At 45.8% G+C, this 23,382-nt stretch overlaps 1 protein-coding gene across 1 annotated transcript in view; it reads right to left on the bottom strand.

Annotated features, from left to right (window-relative positions):
* The window catches only part of LOC126482406 (mediator of RNA polymerase II transcription subunit 15-like), a 48,363-nt gene extending 26,242 nt beyond the window's left edge, over window positions 1-22,121 (bottom strand). The window contains exons 1-2 of the mRNA XM_050106527.1: window positions 21,933-22,121; window positions 15,543-15,630 (exon numbers count right to left, since the gene is read on the bottom strand). Coding sequence (XP_049962484.1) covers window positions 15,543-15,630; window positions 21,933-22,015 — 171 coding nt within the window. The 5' untranslated portion in view covers window positions 22,016-22,121. The remainder of the gene's footprint in view (window positions 1-15,542; window positions 15,631-21,932) is intronic.
* Between the last annotated feature and the right edge of the window lie 1,261 nt (window positions 22,122-23,382).

Raw genomic sequence — 23,382 nt, 5'->3', positions numbered from 1 at the left:
AATCGAGAGAAAGTGGCAGTGGAGAGCCGCGGGGTTAACTGAGTCCTTAGGGCCATGTGAAAGGTCCAGGCAAAGCTACATCCTAGGTGTACACCGTGAAGCTGTACATGAATGGACCTCAAGTATAGGTGGTAAAGGCAAGGACTCCAGTTCGGAAAGAAGGGATCGGACACAAACTGCAATTGGAAGAACCGCCGTGGGTGAGAAAAGAAAATGGTAATTCAGATGTGCATGAGAACTACGAATGTGTGCAGCGTAACTGGCCAGCAGTTGTGCACGCCTGACCTGCAATGGAGGGACTCCGGTCTCCACCAGGACACTGGTCACCGGAGTCATCCTAAAAGATCCTGTCACTAGGCGAACACCACAATGGTGCACTGGGTGAAGTAAATTCAATGCTGAGAGCGCCGCTGAGCCATAAACCAGACTACCATAGTCAAGGCGGGATTGTAAAAGGGCTCTGTAGAGCTGCAGCAATGTAGAGCTACCTGCACCCCAGTTGTGTTGCTCAGGCGGTGCAGGGCACTGAGGTGCTTGCTGCCAGCACTTCCACTTAAGCTAATGAAGGTGAGGAAGTCAAGTCAATTGGGCGTCAAAAACCAGACCTAAGAATCTATATGTCTCCACTACAGTGAGTGGATCATCATCAAGGTGAAGTTTTGGTTCCAGATGAACGGTATGTCACAGACAGAAGTGCTTACCGTATTTACTCGAATCGAAGCTGCACCTGAAAAATGAGACTCGAAATCAAGGAAAAAAAAAATTCCCCAATCTAAGCCGCACCTGAAATTTGAGACTCTAAATTCAAGGGGAGAGAAAAGTTTTAGGCTGCACCTCTAAATCGAAACAAAGTTGGTCCATTGTAATATAGACACAATTTAGGTCAAATGAATGACGATACAGCTACAGTAGTTTGGTTCGAGTCATAAGCTTAGCAGTTAAGCTTTACCAGGTAGCCATTGCTATGCGTCAGGCGCTCTGCCCGTATTTATACGGGTACCCTTCCTTTTTCATGTGCTTCGTCTGGTTTGAATTGATTGCTTATTTTTCTTTGATCTGATAAGTGCTGTTCTCTTTGCTGTAGATGTTTGCGTCACTCTAAGCTGAAAATTCATTGTACTGTGTCATGTATTGTTTATCGCATTCTGATAACGAGTGTTTACAGCCTGTTGCCGCTCGTGGCATGACTTGCTTTTGTGCGCGCTACCGCCACTTACAAATTTTTTTTTTTAAAAAAGAGAGGAATCGTCTCATTAGTGAAACAACGGCAAGAGACTGCTATTTGTTGTTACTTCCACTGCTGCTTTCTTTGATAATGATCAACAAGAACCAAATAATAGACTGCGTATGATAGAAGATGTTCTGAACGAGAGTTTAGCGAAAATTTTTCTCAGTTTGAAAATCTTTGCAGGCGCCTGTTTAGTACATTACATTCTGCACAGAAATTAGAGTCATCTTAAATTTAAAAATCTAGTCAATTCATTTCTGACGATCACTGTTAGGCATAAGAATAATAGGGATATAAACATGACATGATATGTATATTCTTCCGCGTTTGCTGTTGTCTCACTCTAGTTTCATAGTTTATTAGGCAGGCAGGACGTAAATGAGATAGCAGCAAACGTGAAACAATACATGGCAAAATGTTTATATTCGTATTATTCTTATGGTGAAGAGAATACTGCATGTGATTCACGATTCATAAAAGTTCCTATTAACAACCATCTCTTCTCACAGGTAGGAAAAAATTCAGAACGTAGAGTTACCCATATTGACAAACATCCCAAACAGTCTTGCCAGTCGGATTTTTGTAGTACATTGAAATGCTGCTACATTTGAAGATGAACAATACAGAATTTGTATTTACTTCGTTGGATAATGTATGAAAATGCAGTGGTCAAAACTCGGGGCAGAGAAAAAAGCTCGTCTTCCAACTTTTTTTTTTTTTTAATTTATTTACTGACACAGAGGTTTTGGCTCCAGTATTTATCTTTGTGCCTACAAAGCATGCCTTTGTGGCGCTACATATATTCAATGGCAGAAATTAGTTGTGGCGGCACCTACCAACATTTTTCAGAACTTCCGCTTGCTTTGCACTCTATTCTAAGCCGCAGGCGGTTTTTTGGATTACAAAAACCGGAAAAAAGTGCAGCTTAGATTCGAGTAAATACGGTAACACATGACTTTGCGGCCGAAAACTGGGAACTGTGGGCTAGAGCCAATGACTGCACCTTGTGAATGGCTCCCTGTAGGTGCCGCTCAGCAACACCAGAACTGGTGGAGCAGTACGAAATGCAGAAATTGTCTGCGTGCAGAGAAGGTGAGATGGACAGCCCTACAGCTGCTGCTAGACAATTAATGGCCACTAACAATAGAGATACACTCAATATAGAGCCCTGCGGGATCCCATTCTCCTGGATATGGGAGGGGGAGGACTAAGGGAGGCACCAACTTGGGCACAGAAAGTATGAAGCGACAGAAAATTTTGGATAAAAATCGGGAGCGAGCCTCTGAGACCCCACTCGTATAATGTGGCAAGGATATGATGTCGCCAGGTCGTGTCCTACACTTTTTGTAAATCAGGAAAGACTGCAACCAGGTGTAGGCATCTGGGAAATGCTTTCGGATAGCAGACTCAAGGGACACAAGGTTATCAGTGGTAGAGCGACCCTCACTGAAGCCGCCCTGACGTGGAGCCAGTAGGCCACTGGACTCCACGACCCAACCCAAATGCCGACACACCATACCGTACGTTCTAGCAGCTTACAAAGAACGTTGGTGAGGCTGATGGGCCAATAGCTATCCACATCAAGTGAGTTTTTACCGCGTTTGAGCGACGGAATGATGGTGCTCTCCGCCATTGCGATGGAATGACGCCATCGCACCAGATCCGGTTGAAGATGATGAGGACATGTCTCTTGTAGTCAGATGAGAGATGTTGAATCATCTGACTGTGGATCCGATATGGCCCAGCAGCAGTGTCAGGGCAATGTCAAGGGCACTGAGGAGCTCCCACTTTGTAAATGGGGCATTATAGGATTCACTGTGGCATGTAGTGAACAAGAGGACTTTCCCTTCCGGCTGCTGTTTGAGAGTGCAAAAGGCTGGAGGGGGGGAGGGGGGGGGTTAATTCTCTGACACAGAGGCTCAAGCAAAGTGCTTGGCAATCACGATTGCATCGGCGGTAGATAACACGGCATTTATGTTAACACCAGGATGACCTGTTGGGGTCTGGTACCCGGAAAAATGTTTGATCCTTGCGCAGACTTGGGAAGGTGACGTGTGGCACCCAATGGTCAAGATGTATCTCTCCCGACACTTCTGCATCCATCATTTGATAAGTTGGCAAATGTGTGCACAGAGCTGTTTAAAGGCTATGAGGTGCTATAGGGAAGGGTACCGCTTTTGCCACTGTAGAGCTCCCCGATGCTCCATTGCTTCAGCGACTTCCGGCGACAACCATGGGACTGCTTTTCGCTGGGGACACCCTAAAGAGCGAGGGATCGCGTTTTTTGCTGCAGAAACAATTGTTGTAGTCAACTGCTCAACCATCACATTGATGATCCCGTGTGGGGGAGATTCAACAGTGACAGCAGAGGTGAAAGTTTCCCAGACCGCCTTGTTTAAAGCCCATCTGGGCAGGCATCCCTATGCCTGATGCTGGGGTAGTGACAGAAAGATGGGGAAGTGGTCACTACCACATAGGTCATCATGTGCTCTCCAGTGCATAGATGGGAGAAGTCCTGGGCTGCAAATTGAGAAATCAATGGCCGAGTAACCACCATGAGCCACACTGAAATGTGTGGCGGCCCCGGTAAAGAGGCAGAGTTGCGACAGTGAAGTTTCAACATCTTTGCCTCGGCCAGTAAGCACAGTGCCACTCCACAAGGGGTTATGGGCATTAAAATCTCCTAAAAGTTGGAAGGTTTATGGAGTTGATCAATCAGTGCAGCTAAGACATTCAAGGGCACTGCATCATCTGCAGGAAGATACAAGAGGGGTTTGAAGGGGCCCACGTTCACTACAGACTGAGTTTAAGACATAAACGCAAACTCCACGACACTCGATTATAGTCACTACGGTTCCTGTAATATCCTTTATAGCAATGGATGGCAGGGGTCCGCACTGCCTGGAACCAGGTTTCCTGGAGGGCAACGCAAAAAACAGTTGTAAAGCTTAACAGTTGCTGTATCTCAGCCAGGTGGTGGAAAAAACCGCCGCTATTCCACTGGAGGGTGACGTCATCGTAAGACTGGGAAGGCATGGAACATTCAATGAGGTTTACGCCTCAGGGTCCCCTGCTGCCACCGAATTATTGGCTAAGCAGTCTATATCCATTGTGTATGAAGGTCCGGCGAGATCTAGGTCCTCAGCGGACGCCAGAATCTCCACCTCATCCACAGATGCAGAGCTTGTAGGGAGTGGTGGTGTGGGTGCCACCACAATTCCCTTGGTCTAGAGGTCTTTTTGGATTTCTCTCACTGCTCCGTGGGTTTCCCTGGCTGGGAAGACTTCACTGATTCAGTCTCCGGGATTGAGGATGAGCGTGAAGCCCTATGACCAGCTGCTTGTGGGCTCTTCAGCCACTGGCGGGTGTCATCTTTCCCACTAGCAGAAACCTGGGAAGGTACTGACCCAAGGGACCCCTTCCTAGCAAAAGGAGCCGAAGAAGACTTACGCTTCTCTGGCGCAGAAGTGGAGACTGATGTCCCAGATGGTTGAGAGGGGGGGGGGGGTGTAGTTCCCAAAGTAGGTAGTGCAGGAGCAACAGGGATGGAAGTGCGGAAGTGCCCCCACCATCAAGGGGACAGGTGTAGTTTTCCAGCTCTGAGAGGTGACGGGGGCTGGCAGAGCTGATTGGGCTAGAACTGTTGTAGCAGCGGCGTAAGGTGATTCATACCTACAGGATGTAGGCACTCAAATTTCCTCTTAGCCTCAGTGTAGGTCAGTTGGTCCAGGGTCTTTTGCTCCATGATTTTCCTTTCTTTGTGAAGAATCCTGCAGTCAGGCGAGCAATGCGAATGGTGGTCTCCACAAATGGGAAGTGGGGCACATGTAGTATTGGGATGTGATGGGCGTCCACAATCTTGACATGCAACGCTGGAAGTACAGTGAGAAGAGACATGGCAGAACCTCCAGCATTTAAAGCACCACACTAGGGGAGGGATATAGGGCTTTACATCACTGCGGTAGACCATCACCTTGATCTTCTCAGGTTATGTATCACCCTCGAAAGCCAAGATGAAGGCACCGGTGACAACCTGATTATCCCTCGGACCCCAGTGGACATGCCGAACGAAATGTACACCTCGCCACTCTAAACTGGTGTGCAGCTCATCATCAGACTGCAAAAGAAGGTTCCTGTGAAATATGATACCTTGGACCAAATTTAAGCTCTTATGGGGCATGATAGTTACAGAAACATCCCCCAGCTTGTCACAAGCGAGTCACCCCCATGACTGGGCATAGGATGCTGTTTTGATCAAGACTGACACAGATCTCATTTTGGACAAGCTCTCCACCTCCTCAAACTTGTCCTCTAAATGCTCAACAAAAAACTGAGGCCTCACAGTCATGAAAGATTCCCCATCAGCTCTCTAACATACAACGTACTGTGGCGAATAAGAGCCGCTGCTGTCCTTAGCCTGACGTTCCTCCCATGATGTGGCCAGGGAGGGGAACGATTTGGGGTCTTACTTCTGTGTGTTGAACTGAGCCCGTAAATGCTTAGACTCTACTCTTGTTTGACCACCGGCAAGAGATGATGTACTACACTTCACCGTGTGTCATTTGCCCTGATGCCACCCACTCTGATCAGGGGCCCTCCCCATGGGTGCCACCCAGCCACAGCAAAGGCCACCTGGCATCAACTCCTTGGCATATGTGAGGACTTAATGGCGCAGGCATCAGCAGAGCAATCCCTGTTTGGTTGGTTGGTTTGGGGGGAGTAAAGGGACCAGACTGCTATGGTCATCGGTCCCTGTTTCCAAAGACAAAGAACACCCACAGAGAATAAAAACGAGGAACAGAAGAGATCACAGACGATACAAAACAAGAGAAACTGAGACAAGGACAAGACAAAACGAACTAAAACCACACAGAGTGTGATGGTGGTTGGCCGACCATAGAAATAAAAAAGGAAAAGCCAACCACTTAGAAACACATTTTAAAAAAATCAGTTGAAAATCATAGGCCAAAGGCCAGAATCAACACAAAACAATAAAATAAAACAGAAACACTCAGATTAAATGATAAAATCCCCCTGCCCGAATAAAACGTAAAACTAAGTCAGCCAAAGTGGAGTCGTCTGTTAAAAGGGCAGGGAGCGTACCAGGCAGTGCAAATGTCTGCCTGACCACAGCTAAAAGGGGGCAGGCCAACAGAATGTGGGCCACTGTCAAAGCTGCCCCACAGCGACACAGAGGAGGGTCCTCCCGGCGCAGTAAATAACTGTGTGTTAGCCGGGAGTGGCCAATGCGGAGCCGACAAAGGACGACGGAGTCCCTGCGGTTGGCTCACAGGGATGACCGCCACACAGTCGTCGTCTCCTTAATGGCACAGAGTTTATTGGGTGTAATCCAATCGCGCCATTCAGCGTCCCAAAGCGCAAAAACTTTTCGGCGGAGGACTGCCCGCAGATCAGTCTCTGGGAGGCCAACATCCAGAGATGGTTTACACGTGGCCTCTTTCGCCAGGCGGTCAACATGTTCATTGCCCAGGATACCGACATGACCGGGGATCCACACAAAGACCACAGAGCGGCCGTAACGCGCAAGAGTATGCAGGGACTCGTGGATAGCCATCACCAGACGAGAACGAGGAAAACACTGGTCGAGAGCTCGTAAACCGCTCAGGGAATCGCTACAGATCACGAAGGACTCACCTGAGCAGGAGCGGATATACTCTAGGGCTCGAAAGATGGCGACTAGCTCAGCAGTGTAAACGCTGCAGCCAGCCGCCGAGGACCGTTGTTAGGAATGGTCCCCTAGAGTTAGCGCATACCCGACACGACCAGCAACCATCAAACCGTCGGTGTAAACAATTCCAGAGCCCTGATACGTGGCAAGGATGGAATAAAAGCGGCGGCGGAAGGCCTCTGGAGGGACCGAGTCCTTCGAGCCCTGTGCCAAGTCGAGCCGAAGGCAAGGGCGAGGAACACACCACGGGGGTGTACGCAGAGGCGCCTGGAAAGGAGGTGGAGCAGGGAAAAACCCAAGCCCGCAGAGAAGCTCCTTGACGCGTACAGCGATCGGACAACCCGACCGGGGCCGACGGTCCGGCAGATGGACGACCGACTGCGGGAACAGGACACGGTAATTTGGATGCCCGGGCAAACTAAAAACATGGGCAGCATAAGCAGCCAGTAATTGTTGGCGTCGTACCCGCAGTGGAGGTACACCGGCCTCCACTAGTACGCTGTCCACAGGGCTGGTGCGGAAAGCACCAGTGGCAAGGCATATCCCGCTGTGGAGAATTGGGTCCAGCACCCGTAACGCAGATGGGGATGCTGAGCCATAAGCCAGGCTCCCATAATCCAGACGGGACTGGATTAACGCCTGGTAGAGCCGCAACAGGGTAGAGCGGTCGGCACCCCAGCGGGTGTGGCTCAAGCATCTCAGAGCGTTTAGATGCCGCCAACACGTCTGTTTAAGCTGCCGGATATGAGGCAGCCAAGTCAACCGGGCATCGAAAACCACCCCCAAAAACCTGTGGGTCTCCACCACAGCAAGGAGTTCGTCGGCAAGATAAAGCCGCGGCTCAGGATGGACTGCTCGGCGCCGGCAGAAATGCATAACGCGGGTCTTGGCTGCCGAAAACTGAAACCCATGCGCTACAGCCCAAGACTGCGCCTTACGGATAGCGCCCTGTAGCTGACGTTCAACAGCTGCGATGCCAGTAGAGCTGTAGTAAAGGCAGAAGTCGTCAGCATACAGGGAAGCGGAGACAGAATTTCCCACGGCCGCAGCAAGGCCGTTAATGGCTATTAAAAACAGACAGACACTTAAAACAGAGCCCTGTGGCACAACGTTCTCCTGGACGTGGGAGGAACTATACGAGGCCGCGACTTGCACGCGGAAGGTACGACACGACAGAAAATTGCGGATAAAAATCGGCAGAGGACCCCGAAGACCCCATCCATGAAGCGTAGAAAGAATGTGATGACGCCATGTCGTATCGTACGCCTTCCGCATGTCGAAAAAGACAGCGACCAGGTGCTGACGGCGGGCAAAAGCAGTACGGATGGCCGACTCCAGGCTCACCAGATTGTCGGTGGCGGAGCGGCCTCTACGGAACCCACCCTGAGACGGAGCCAGAAGGCCCCGAGACTCCAGTACCCAATGCAAGTGCCGGCTCACCATCCATTCAAGCAACTTGTAAAGAACGTTGGTGAGGCTAATGGGACGGTAGCTGTCCACCTCCAGAGGGGTCTTTCCAGGTTTCAAAACGGGGATGACCATGCCTTCCCGCCATTGCGACGGAAACTCCCCCTCGACCCAAAGACGGTTGTAAAGATCGAGAAGGCGCCGCTGGCAGTCCACTGAAAGGTGTTTCAGCATCTGACAGTGGATGCCATCTGGCCCAGGAGCGGTATCAGGGCAAGCAGCTAGGGCACTGCGAAATTCCCACTCACTGAATGGAGCATTGTAAGATTCCGGGTGGTTGGTGCGAAACGAAAGGCTCCGACGTTCCAGCCGCTCTTTAATGGAGCGGAAGGCCTGGGGGTAATTCGCAGAAGCGGAACTCATAGCAAAATGCTCTGCTAAGCGATTTGCAATGACGTCGGAGTCAGTACACACGGCTCCATTCAGTGAGAGCGCAGGGACGCTGGCAGGGGTCCGATAGCCGTAGACGCGTTGAATCTTGGCCCAGACCTGCGAGGGAGTGACATGGAGGCCAATGGTGGACACATACCGCTCCCAGCACTCCTTCTTGCCTTGGCGCACGCAGCCGTTTGAAGGCGATAAGGTGCGCTAAGGAGGGACGTCGCTTGTGACGCTGGAGCGCCCGCCGGCGATCTTTAATCGCTTCAGCGATCTCAGGCGACCACCAAGGCACAGCCTTCCGCCGAGGAGACCCAGAAGAACGGGGAATGGCAGATTCGGCGGCAGTAACGATGCCGGTGGTGACCGATTGAACCACCGCATCAATGTCATCAGTAGAGAGAGGCTCAAAAGCGGCAGTGGAGGAGAACAAATCCCAGTCAGCCTTATTCATAGCCCATCTGCTAGGGCGCCCAGAAGAGTGACGCTGTGGTAGTGACAAAAAGAGCGGAAAGTGGTCACTACCACACAGGTCGTCATGCACACTCCATTGGACAGATGGTAAGAGGCTATGGCTACAGATGGAAAGGTCAATGGCGGAGTAGGTGCCATGCGCCACACTGAAGTGTGTGAAGGCACCATCATTTAACAGCGAGAGATCGAGCTGCGACAATAAATGCTCAACGATGGCGCCCCGACCTGTGGCCACTGACCCACCCCACAGAGGGTTATGGGCGTTGAAGTCGCCCAATAGCAAGAAAGGTGGCGGCAATTGGGCGACCAGTGCAGCCAAGACAGGCTGCGAGACATCACCATCCGGTGGAATGTAAAGACTGCAGACGGTAACAGCCTGTGGCGTCCACACGCGTACAGCGACAGCCTCTAAAGGCGTCCGGAGAGGGACAGACTCGCTGTGCAGAGTGTGAAGGACATATATGCAGACGCCACCAGACACCCTTTCATAAGCTGCTCGGTTCTTATAATAACCCCGATAGCCACGGAGGGCGGGGGTTTGCATCGCTGGAAACCAAGTTTCCTGGAGAGCAATGCAGAAGAAAGGTCGAAGGCTGAGAAGTTGGCGGAGCTCAGCTAAATGGTGGAAGAAACCGCTGCAGTTCCACTGGAGGATGGTAGTGCCCATGGCGGACAAAGGCGTGATGGGACTGGGAAGGCAGATTACGCCGCTGGGTCACCTGCTGCCTCCGATTGAGCACCCGTGCTAGTGCTATCCATGGCGTCTGAGGGACCGGCGAGATCGAGGTCCTCAGCGGACGCCAGGATCTCCACCTCGTCCTCAGACGCAGATCTGGAAGGTGGCGGTGGGGTGGCTGCCACCGCGAGTGCCTTGGGCTGAGAGCTCTTCTTCTTTGATTTCTCACGCTGCTCCTTGGGTTTAACTGGCTGGGAGGGCTTCACCGATTCAGTCTCCGGGACTGAGGAGGATCGTGAAGCCCGTCGACCAGCTGATTGCGGGCACTTACGCCACTGTCGGTCGTCAGCCTTCCCACTGGTGGAAACCTGGGAAGGGAGGGACCCGAGGGACCCCTTGCGAGCGTGAGAAGCCGAAGAAGTTGGATACTTCTCCGGCTTAGAAGCAGGGACGGACGTCCCTGATGGGGGGGGGGGGGGGGGGATGGTGTTGCCCCTGAGGTAGGTGACGCAGGAGCAACCCGGTGGGTAGAGCCCCCCACTGGCAAGGGGGCAGGAGGAGGCTTACTGCTTATCGAGCTGGCTGGAAGTCTCGAAACTGATGGGGCTAGCACAGGTGTTGTAGCAGCTGCATAAGAAGATGTCATTCTCACAGGATGGAGTCTGTCATATTTCCTCTTGGCCTCAGTATTGGTCAGCCGGTCCAGGGTCTTATATTCCATGATTTTGCGCTCTTTCTGAAAGACTTTGCAGTCTGGCGAGCAAGGTGAATGGTGCTCCCCGCAGTTGACGCAGATGGGAGGCGGGGCACATGGAGTATCGGGATGAGATGGGCGTCCGCAATCTCGACATGTGAGGCTGGAAGTGCAGCGGGAAGACATATGGCCGAACTTCCAGCACTTGAAGCACCGCATCGGGGGAGGGATATAGGGTTTGACGTCACATCGGTAGACCATCACCTTGACCTTTTCCGGTAACGTATCACCCTCGAAGGCCAAGATGAAGGCACTGGTAGCAACCTGATTGTCCCTCGGACCCCGATGAACGCGCCGGACGAAATGAACACCTCTACGTTCTAAGTTGGTGCGCAGCTCGTCATCAGACTGCAAAAGGAGGTCCCTATGGAAAATAACACCCTGGACCATATTTAACTCTTATGTGGTGTAATAGTAATGTTAACATCCCCCAACTTGTCACAAGCAAGCAACCTGCGTGACTGGGCGGAGGATGCCGTTTGTATCAGTACCGACCCAGAGCGCATTTTAGACAAGCCCTCCACCTCCCCAGACTTGTCCTCTAAATGCTCGACGAAGAACTGAGGCTTTGTAGAGAGAAAAGACTCCCCATCAGCTCTCGTACAAACTAAGAATCGGGGCGAATAACTTACCTCCATCCTGAGACTTACGCTCTTCCCACGGCGTGGCCAGGGAGGGGAACGTTTTCGGATCGTACTTCTGAGCATTAAATTGAGCCCGAGAACGCTTAGAGACTGCTGGCCGCCAGCGAGAGATGATGTACCACGCTTCATTGCGGGTCATCCGCCCTGATGCCACCTACTCCGACCAAGGGCCCTCCCCACGGGCGCCACCCAGCCACAGCAAAGGCCACCTGGCAGGATGGCCGTTGCCGGGAGTCCCGATACCCCAGGCGGATAGGCATCTACTCCTTGGCATACGTGGGGAGTTAACGGCGCAGGCATCAGTAGAGCGATCCCTGTGTTGTCAGGGGGCTACAACCAAGAGGGTACATGGCGGCCCCACCACAACGGGCTGGCTACCGTGCTGGATCTTAGGTGCAAAAATGTCCAAGGTCGTCGTCGCAGTGAAAAGAAACACTGCAGAGGGCAGCGTGGTAATCGCACCCAGGGACGTATCCTCGCCCAAGAGATCGAAAACGAGCGGAACACCATTGCAACGACGAGAAATCCGGCTAAAGGTCTAATTGCACGACGGATACAGTGCACCATGTAAGGCGCCCTTCCCCAATTGGCTCGCTCTTCGGATAAATTTAGAAAGATGGAGGTCAAACCCGAGAGGGGACCATCACATAAGGCCGAAACATGTGAGACTCCTTTTAGTCGCCTCTTACGACAGGCAGGAATACCGCGGGCCTATTCTAACCCCCGAACCCGCAGGGGGCGCATGTTCTGTTGATGGTGCGAATGGAACTGTCTACTGCCTGTCGAATCTCTGGAACAGTTCGGAAGCAAATGCCACAAAGTGGTTCCTTCATCTTTGGAATCAAATCAAAGTCACAAGGACTTAAGTCTGTGGAGTATGGCTGATGGTACACTACTTCCCAGTTCCATCGACCAAACAGAGCAGCCACAGCTTGCGCTGTATGTGCCTGCGCATTGTCATGCAAAATGATGGGTGGGTTGCGCAGAAAGTGTCACCGCTTCTTTCGCAATACTGGTCGCAGGTGATGCTCCAAAAACGGACAGTAATACTGTGCTTCAACGGTCTGCCATGGAGGAACATAATGTGTTAGGATAATAGCATCACAGTCATACACGAGAATCACCCTGACTTTAGACCTCTCCATTCGCACCATCAGCAGAACAGGCTCTGCTAACAGTATACTACGCCTTCCAAATCGCTCGCAACGGGTTCAACAAAACGCTGGTGACTACTTTGAAGAACAGTACAAGGTGCAAACAGGTAACTCTTTTGTATCGGTTCTGAATAAATAGTTGCCACTATTTAAGTTACAACCCTCAGTTTTCTAGTTTCAAGGGCCTACTGCCATCAACTACTAATAATTTGCTCCAATGACAAGAAACCATCGCTCATTGTGAGATGATGTGCTTACTGATCAATAAAAATACAGCTCACTCAAGATAGAAACTGTCTTATATAAATAATAACTGCATTTAGCACTACAAAAACTGAATTATTTAAAATCAGAAAAATACTTCAAAAAATTATAGTTTATGCTAAAAAATCGTCACCCTTCTCCGCTACACGTTTTGTATTTGTGCAAATTCACTTAATGCAGAACTGTAATATCAGTTCTTTCAGTACTCTACAGCATGTTTTCCTCCAGTGAATTACAGTTATAGCATTACTTTATACATATTTCCTTTTAAGTATCGCCACAGGTAAAAAACACATACAGACAAGTCTGACAAACAAGGGAGTGACAAACCTTTGCTTATTGTGTGGTTTCACAAATGCTAGATAGTGTTTGATGAGACTCTTAGCATGCATCTCCATCTTTCTGGAAACAGCAGTACCAGTACTGCCTGCTATGTTGTTCTACATGAAAGCAGTTTTTGAAAATTTGGAATTAAATGCCTTTATTGCCAGTAGTTTCAAAAAATATTGAGACAATAACTCAATAACCAGGAACACTGCAAACTCGGACTTTTTTTATCACAAAGGAATTGGATGCTCAACACGAGGGTCCTCAGAGGACCAGTAGCGATTAGTCTCTTGCTTCAGATGGCCAAAAAGTAAAACCAAGATTTATTACTCACTCATGAAACACAATGTCTGGCTAAGTTCACCACCTATGAGCTTTTTAAGCAACCACTTGCATAACTTAAGTCCTTTTCTTTATCAGTTGGTAGCAGTGTCTGAAAATCTGAAATGCGGTATGGTATCACTTGGAAGGAATTACGAACAGAATTAAAAGTAAGTTCAACACCTATCTGTTGCATAAGCAGCCTGCCGTAGTTTTCAGGTTAGCAGTAACTATCTGCAAAGGGGAGTGCAACTGACTGAATCGGGTAGGGTAAAGGGAAATGGAAAGTAAGGCAGTGTCACATACTGAAGGTATATGAAATCGGGAACAGTTCTGTACACAAAAAGAAATGGAAAGATGTGGCAGTTTCATACGCAACACACACAGATTTTTGGCCTCTTGGTGGTTACATACCACTGTTTTTAAATATCATTTCTTTCATTCACGCACATCTCACATTTTTTTATTCATTTATCCATCTTCAGGAAACTTTCTCACAACCTTCTCATTTGTCATTTTTAATTGTTCTGGGTTTTTCCTTTGTAACAATACTTATATATGTAACTGCTCCTGTTATACTTCAAGAAGATTTTCATGCCTTGTATTACCTTTGCTAGCTTGCAAGTCTCTCCTCATAATCCAACTTTCCACAACCTTCCAACTTTCCAAAACTGGTAAAAAATGAAATAATAACAACAATAATAATAATAGCTAAATCATTCAATGAAAAGCATGGCTTATTTGAGTTGTTCTTTTCCTCTTCTGGTGCATAAAACACAAATTTCTGCTCTGATAACCAACATATTGAAAAATTCACCACTTTTGTCTACTATATATATCAAAGACTTTCTGCTGTTAATTCAATTTGTGTACACAGGCAGGTTGTTATTCAACTGAATTCATCCCAAAGGAATACACAATCAGATCCAAAGTATCCAGACATCTACCTATTAGTGGAAATTAAGATGGGGTGTGTCCACTCTTCATCTTTGCAACAGTTTCTAATCTGCTGGAGACATTTCCAATGAAGCACCAGAATGTCAGGAGTAATGGTAACCTGTTCTTCCTCAAAAGCCAGAAGCAGAGAAGACAGTGATACTAGGCACTGGGGGTCTGGAGCAAAGTCAACATTCTAACACATCCCAAAGGTATTTCAAATGCTTTAGGTTGGGACTGTGGGCAGGCAAGTCCATTTCAGAAATGCTGTTGTCCACAGAGCATTGCCTCACATATGCTGCTCTATGAGAGAGTGCATTGTCATGCTGATACAATCATCGTTTACACAGTACACGATGCTGTAAAATGTGTTCATATCCTTTCACATTAACATTTTCTTTAGTGCAAAAAGAAGAACACACCCAAAACAAGATAGATACTTGTCCCATTACATCACCCATCCTGCACTTCACGTTAGCAGTACACATGGCTCTTTACACCACCTCAAGCTTTGCTTAGCAGCGGTAACGAATTTGTTACATATGAAGAGCTGCTCAACCATTCTACTCAATTCTTTTTAAATCCTCATCCATAGTTGTCACTGTGTTAGCTTGACTTCTCTTAGTACTTCGGAACTGACTAATGAGTCCTTACACCAATTTTATGCATTTTTTTCACAAATGCACTCTGCATAGTTTGAAAGTCCCTGCCCATTAGTACACAAAGTCTGCCTGTATTGGTTTAGCTGTGTTTGTTTTCATGTTCCCATTTCACAACTGTTATTCCTGTCCCCACTTCAAAGTCACACGTTACCCACAGTCTAATTGTGTTGTAAATTTCCCTGATGGATTTAGTATTCAGGTGACATTCAATGACTAGTCCATATTCGATATTGCCGAGTTCTCCTGACTGACTTCGTCTGCAGTTACTGCTTCCCTACTGCCAATACAATACTCCCTGTCTCCCTTTATAATGGCAAGTCTGCCTCTCATGACATCTGCTGGTCAATTTCACATTACATGTGACTATCCTGATACTTTCGATCAGACAGTGTATCAGTGGAATAACAGTATGCTGTGGCGTATCTTTAGCCAGCTAAAAATTAGTGAGCAATATTGTCAAGGAAAATTATCTTCACAAAATATTAATGGTACCACAGACATTATTTGTAGCTTTTCAATTGAAACAATGAATGGTATTACACATTAAATCTACTTACATACTGCTTACCTGTGATGTTGCTCTTTGGAACATATAGTTCTCTATTTCAGGACTGCTCATTGTGGTTAATGTACCATACCTTTGAAGCGTATGTTCACTGTAACACAGAAGATGGTTCAGATGGCTCTGAGCACTATGGGACTTAACATCTGAGGTCATCAGTCCCCTAGAACTTAGACCTACTTAAACCTAACTAACCTAAGGACATCACACACATCCACGCCCGAGGCAGGATTCGAACCTGCGACCGTAGCGGTCGGGCGGTTCCAGACTGAAGCGCCTAGAACCACTCGGCCACACTGGCTGGCTAACACAGAGACTCACTTTCATAGATATGATATACTGTAATACTGCACAACTGCTTGGAATAACTGATCAAAAAATACAAACACATGGCAAAAAAGTGGAAGACATTTTTACATTGTAGTCTTAGTGTTACACTCCAGTATGTAGGAAGCACAAGAGCCTTCTGAAACTTAGTACACTGATTGCCAAGACAAACAGAGAAACTAACACAGAAAGTAAAATAAATGGAAACAAGGAACACTACGCACAGGGAATAGCTTCAGCAAACTACACAAGAGAAAGAATGGAGACCACAGCAAATTGCCTGCAGTCCCAACTCAAGTCACAGTGCAAGGAAAATGTTTACCAACACCACTTAAATCAGGCAAACAAGGAAACACTGACTACTGTTTGAAACAGTAATTTTCACTGCACACATTGGATGCTGCAGCATGAACTTCTGCTTTTCTATAAATTTGTACAGTCTTCTCTGCATCAAGCATGTGTTACTAGCTTTAGTCTTTATCTGTTACTTATCATTATCGCAAAGCTGAGAATTTTTGATTACATAATCTACAGTCTAGCTTTTTCTGTTGATCATGTACTTTCAGAGTTATGTATTAGAAACTGTTCCTTGAACTGACTTCCAGACCTGGACATGTGAAACAGTACAACAGAAAAACACTTGTAAATTCTGCCTTTGTCTGCTCCATGTTTTCAGCCATCTTCCTTTGGATGCTCGGCAGCACATTTCCTTTGAGCTGACAGTGTGTCTCAAATAGCACATTTTTCAAGATATCACTTCCATAAAATATATTGTTACTAACCCATTTGTCTCACTGAGGGCTATTATTGCATGGCATAAAGTACCAAACTTTGGCAATTAAATTTTAAAATGGAGGAACAAGGGTCATTTCTTGTGTGCATGGTTGCTTGTGGCCAACTATCCCACAGCAATGCTGTGAGTTTTCACAATAGATTACGCCAGCCAGAGGATTTCAATTTAAACACCAAGCAGGGCTTCTTAAATGCGAGTGCGCTCTTTGTCATCACTTAGACTTTTTTTTTCGCCGCCAGTTGTAAGAAGGATACCTGTGAATTACAAGTAAAATTCTTACGTTAATACAGGCACGTAAAGTTCTCTACAACTTTTACAGAAACAAGGAGTGAAAAGTCATGAAAGGGAGTTGGTAGTTGAAGAGAGGACGAGACGAGATTTTACTCTATCCCACAGGTTATTCAATCTCTGCTTCGACCAAGTTGTAAAGCATCCCAATGAGAAATTTGGGTTAGTTTTACTTATGGCAGCAGAAGCGTAGTGTGCTGATGTTGGCAACAACTGCTGAATTCTGAGAATTAGATAATATTCATATGAATGCAAACATTTTGTTATGAAATGTTCACTTCACAAACATAACTTATTTATTGAGCAGATAAAGGTACAACCAAGAACCTGTCTCCCACCTTCATCTACATCTATACTCTGCAAACCACCGTGAGGTTACGCCAGATGGTATGTCCCATTCTACCCGTTATAAGGCTTTCTTCCTGTTCCATTCACAAATGGAGTGTAGATTGATTGAATGCCTCTGTGCGCGCAGTAATTATTCTAATCCTATCCTCTTGATCCGTATGTGGGCAATATGTAGGGGATTGTAGTATATTCCTGGAGTAAGCAGTTAGAGGTGGTTCTTGAAACTTCAACAGACTTGCGAGATAGTTTGTGTCTGTCTTCAAGAGCTTCCCAGTTCAGTACCTTCAGTATCTCAGACACTTTCCCACAGATTAAACAAACCCATGACCACTGTGCTGCCCTTTCCTGTATATGTTCAGTATCCCCTGTGTCTGCCCCCAGTAGCTGAGTGGTCAGGGCGACAGAATGTCAATCCTATGGGCCCAGGTTCAATTCCCGGTTGGGTCGGAGATTTTCTCCGCTCAGGTACTAGGTGTTATGTTGTCCTAATCATCATCATTTCATCCTAATCGATGCACAAGTCACCAAAGTGGCGTCAACTCAAAAGACCTGCACCTGGCGAATGGTCTACCCGACGGGAGGCCCTAGCCACACGACATTTTTTATATCCCCTGTTAGTCTTATCTGGTAAGGGTCTCGCATACGTGAGCAATATTCTAGAATCGGTAGCACAAGTGATTTGTGAGCAATCTCCTTTGTAGACTGTTTCCACTTCCCCAGTATTCTATCAGTAAACTGAAGTCTCCAACCTGCTTTACCCACAACTGTACCTATGTGATCATTCCATTTCCTATCCCTACAAAGTGGTACCCAGGTATTTGCACGAGTTAGATGATTCCAACAGTGAGTCATCGATATTATAGTCACAGGATACTGCGTTTTTCCTTTTTTTTGTGTGTGTGTGTGAAGTGCAAATTTTACATTTCTGAACATTTAAAGCAAGTTGTCAATCTCTGCACCCACTTGAAATTTTATCAAGATCTGGCTTAATTTTTTTGCAGCTTCTTTCAGATAGTACTCTATTACAGATAACTGGATTATTTGAAAAATGTCTGATTTTACTAATAATATTATCTGAAAGGTCATTAACATACAGCAAGAACAGCAAGGGTTCCAACACATCCCCTAGGGCACACCTGAAGTTACTTCGCCATCCAAAATAATATGCTGTGTCCTCCCTCCCAAAAGTGCTCAATACAGTCACAAATTTCACTTGATGTCCCACATGATTGTACTTTTGGGAAATACGGAAGCGTCCGATCCCACCCGTCTGCTTTGACCCATGACGTCACAAATATGGTGGAAACAAAAACAAACACACATGAATACCCACCCACTTCCCCAGGGGTCGTAACCCCTGCAACCCATAGAAGATAAAGATGCTTCAGTAGCTGATTAGTGTTTTTTGTCTTTTTAAAAAAAAAATCTCACAGGATAGAATGAACAGATCAGAAAGATAAATATAATAAACTAAAACAGAAATTCAAGGAAACATAATTAAAATAAGTAATAAGTGTTTTTCAATTAAAAAAAAAAAAAAATTTCACGAGACGGAACGAACAGATCAGAAAAGTAAATAAAATAAGATAAAACAGAACTGGAGACAGCCACACTCAAACTCCGCGCCGTCACACACGACAACACCCTTACGTCACGGGTCAAAGCCGACGCGTGGGATCGGACTTTTGACAATAAGAGGTGAGAGTTGAGTTTCACATGATCAATGTTTTCGAGATCCAGACTGGTTGGCATTGAGGAGGTAATTCTGTTCAAGATACCTCATTATGTTTGACCTCAGAATATGTTCTAAAATTCTACAAAAAATCAGTGTCAAGGATATTGGATAGTAGTTTCTTGGATCAATTCTACAACCCTTCTTGGAGATAGGAGTGACCTGTGCCTTTTTCCAAGAACTGTGCAGTTTTCTGGCCGAAGGATCTACAATAGTTTATAGTTAGAAGAGGAGCTAACTCAGTCACAAATTCAGTATAGAATCAGACAGGGATTCCATCTGGCCCCAAAGCTTTGTTCAGTTTTAATGATTTCAGCTGTTTCTCAACACCACTGACACTAATACTTACTTCATTCATCTTTTCAGTGATACAAAGATTAAACTGGGGCAGTTCTCCTGTGTTTTCCTTTGTAAAGGAACATTTGAAAATGGAGTTGAGCATTTCTGCTTTTGCTTTGCTACCCTCATTCAGTTCATGTCACATTCGCTAGGGACTGGACACTAACTTTGTGGACTAGAATTTCTTTGAGTTTTGTGAAAGATCACTTCACAATATTCTGCCATGGTAGTAACTGAAGGCATCCCACACTGCTTTCTTCACAGCCTAACATGTTTATCTATAGACCTAATCTTTGTTTTACACCTATTATGAACTAACGTCTGATTCTTCAGAAGTTTCTCTGCAGTAGCTGTATACCATAGAGGTTCCATCCCATTATGAACTGTTCTACTGGGTACATATATATCCAGTGCATAGTCAACTATTCCTTTAAATGTGAACCAGAGTTCCTCTACATGCTCCTGCCCTGTGCTGCAAGCATAAAGTTCCTCATTGCATATGGCACTACTGATTTTTCTCTCTTTTTACTAATCATATTTATCTTTCTGCTTGTCTTAGTTGTTCCTTGTGTTTTGGTAATCATCACTGCCATAACAATATCATGGTCACTGATAGTGGTTTTGATGTGGACACCCCAAAGACATCATGTCTATTTGTTGCCATTAGATCCCATATAATTCCATCACAAGTGGATTTCCTAAATATCTGTTCACTGCAGGAACAGCATTAATTATTTACTTCATGCCCAGTCATTGCTAACATCATCAAACTACACCACCACTGCCGAAGTAAAATTCTACTAAAATCTGGAAATGAAATTAAAGTTCAGGGAGAACTAATAAAAACTTCAAGGTGTGCTGTTAGAGTAATGAGTAGGAAGTTCGGTTGAACAGAATGTACATTCTTCAAAAGAAGCTACAAGAGGAATATAAAAAAGTAAAACAAGGTTGGTTGATTTAGGGGAGGTGAAGGAAATCTGGTATGCACTTTCAAAGGAACCATCCCAGCATTTGGCTGAAGCAACTTTCAGAAATCATAGAAAACTTATCAAGGATGGCCCGAAGTGGGTTTAAACTGTTGTAATTCCAAATGCAAGTTTTAACCATTTTGCCATTTCACTCGACATAAAACAAGGATAATGGGTGGCGGAGTGTGAATTGCATTGCAGTATTGAGATTAGGAAATAAGACACTGAATATTTGCTATTTAGGCAGCAAATTAGACAATGGAGAAGTAAAGAGGACACAAAACGTGGACTGGCAATAGCAAGAAAAGACTGTTCCCATAAAATATAAAATTTCCTTGAATGTACGAAACTACCCACCTGGAGTTTAGCCTTATACGGAAGCGCATATGTGCAATGAAAGTACACGCAAGAAGAGAATATAAGATTTTGGAAGGTGGTGTCACCAGAGAATGCTGTTAGGTGGGTACATCAGATAACTAATGATGAGGTACAAAAAACAGAAAATTGGATAGGTTGATAGGACACAGCATCAGGTATGAAGAAATACTTGGTAATTTAAGTATTTATGGAAATATTGTATAGGGAGACCAAGGGTTGAACAGCTATATGAGGATGTAGGTTAGTGCACTGTTATTTAGAATTTTTCACTAGCAGATTTTTACGTGTTCATACTGCTGATACAGGTCCAATGACCATCTCTCAATGATATTGGATTTATGAGCATACTACAATGCATAAAAGGAGCAAGCCAATTTGTTTACCAGATGGAAGATACAGCTGGCAGTTCAATTAGGTTTAAGCTCATTTGCAGAGTAGTCCTAACGGTGAGACTAGCATTCACAGGCTGTAGGCCTAACAAGTTTCTAGTTTACGTAGCTATAGTAATGTGGTCAACACAGTAGACTTCTGCTGTTTAAAATAACTGGCAGATCATTTGCGCGTGGGAAGAAAAGACACAGAGAACACAAGTATTTCCCTGTGGTATTAAAATGCACACAAATCCTTCACATCGTACAAATAAATACAATATGTCATGCAAGTTTCACTGCTGGCACAACACAACGACCGGCGGAAAAACAGATTAATAGTTCAACTTAACAAAATTTTGTAATACGATCATTGACAGCAAGGTCATGCTCGGTTGATTCGGCTTAAATAATGTGTGGAATATTTTAATGGCCGCGGCAAATAATTAAGTCGGGTACATCGATTGCATTCTCTACATTTAAAATCTACAAATGTTCCTTTAGAATAAAATTACAACACTTGTTGTGGTAAGATCATTCACTACGCTCTGAATAATGCAATAGTTCTTTCGGTAAGCTTGATGCTGTGATTTCAGTCAATAACAAACAAAAATTATCTTCACATGAAGAAACTGCTGAGAGTATAAAGTGTGCACAATTTGCCTGCCATGGCAAAACCAATTTTAAAGCATATATTACGGATGAAGCAGGGGTTGTAGGTAGCAGGTTATCCAAGTTCAAAAAGTTAAACGAATACAGTCTTAGGCGAAACTTTGAGAAAGATAATATGAAGTAGCCTACTACTGTTTCAGAAGACTGAAACACAGTTATTAAATGATGGCGAAATGAACTCACAGTTGCATAATAGTACACAGTCGACACGCTGGCGAGCGCCACAACATTGTCTGTTCTCTCTCTAAAAATTGGACCACGTCCATGATGCAATTAAGATTACGCGAACGGAAACAGCACACTACACAGTACACAACTGGCTAGGTTTTGCAATTTGCACTACTTGACTATTCCCACCCAATGTTGCCAACTCTAAAGAACCCGAGTCGCTACATTCAATATCAAAAGTCGCTAGAAAGTCGCTAAAACTTATTTTACTATGGGTGTACCGAAAATTTCGTGCTGTGAATGGTGCTATAAGCCATCGTGTCTGTGTGTTTGGGGGGGGCGGGGGGGGTTAATAAAATATTAATAAAAATTGTCTCATACGTAATGGCTATATTGTCTTAATAAAATGACATATCGCTAGCAACAACATACATATAAAATACGCTAATGTTTAATTAAACATGTTATCATAATTGACGCAACACATAAATTGTTATTTGTATTTCTTTATTAGTCCTGTAAATCGTGTTTAGGTACATATTTTGCACAAACGATGTAGGACAAGTCAGGTTGGTACAGTATGTACAACATCATACACGGCTACAAAGCGACACATGTACTTTGCCCATAGCGATACTAAAGTTTGTAATAGCTATAATACCGATATTATCTGCAATAAGACTATTACAGAAGAGTTTGTACCACAACACATGGACGAGGACAACAGTGGCGACGAGGATAATTCAGTTGCGATCGAAGTTAGTCAATTTGGCAGAAAATTTTATTTGCTTCTCTTGTGTTTTAGCATGCAGGGGTGCTCGTTTCTATTTGCTCAGTTGTTGTAGTGTCTTGCATGTATTCCAGGGAGGGAGCCACAGAACTGATGTTCAAATGTTCAAATGTGTGTGAATTCCTAAGGGACAAAACTGCTGAGGTCATTGGTCCTTAGACTGACACTTTAGTTAAACTAACTAATGCTAAGAACAACACCCACATCCATGCCCGAGGGAGGACTCGGACCTCCAGCAGGAGGGGCCGCGCAATCCGTGAAATGGCGCCTCAAACTACGCGGCCACTCTGCACGGTGCGCAGAACTAATCGAATTTCTCTTTTCAGTGGCTTGGTTGCGTTTTGCTATAGCGTGTTTGGGTAAACATGGTTACCCCGCCCCCTCTATCCCCTGCCCCCGCTTCAATTGCCGACGGCCAGTGTGATGGATCTAACACAAGCTTTTCAGTTTCAGAACCAAACAAACTGCTGCTTTGCTGACGACGGTACAACAAATATTGTCTGCACGAGCTGTGCCAACTGCACAACCAACCAACCAGCCCAACAAATGCTGCCGACCAGCATACCACCGTTCCGACAGTTAAACAACATAGAAGAGGAATGGCTTGAATACCTGACTCAGTTCCAAGCACATTGTCAAGTTCATCATGTTGAAGATACCGTAAAGTTAGAATAC

This window comes from Schistocerca serialis, chromosome 5, assembly GCF_023864345.2.
Source record: "Schistocerca serialis cubense isolate TAMUIC-IGC-003099 chromosome 5, iqSchSeri2.2, whole genome shotgun sequence".
In the NCBI taxonomy this organism is placed as follows: Eukaryota; Metazoa; Arthropoda; class Insecta; order Orthoptera; family Acrididae; genus Schistocerca; species Schistocerca serialis.
This window is presented reverse-complemented; position numbering and strand designations above follow the sequence as displayed.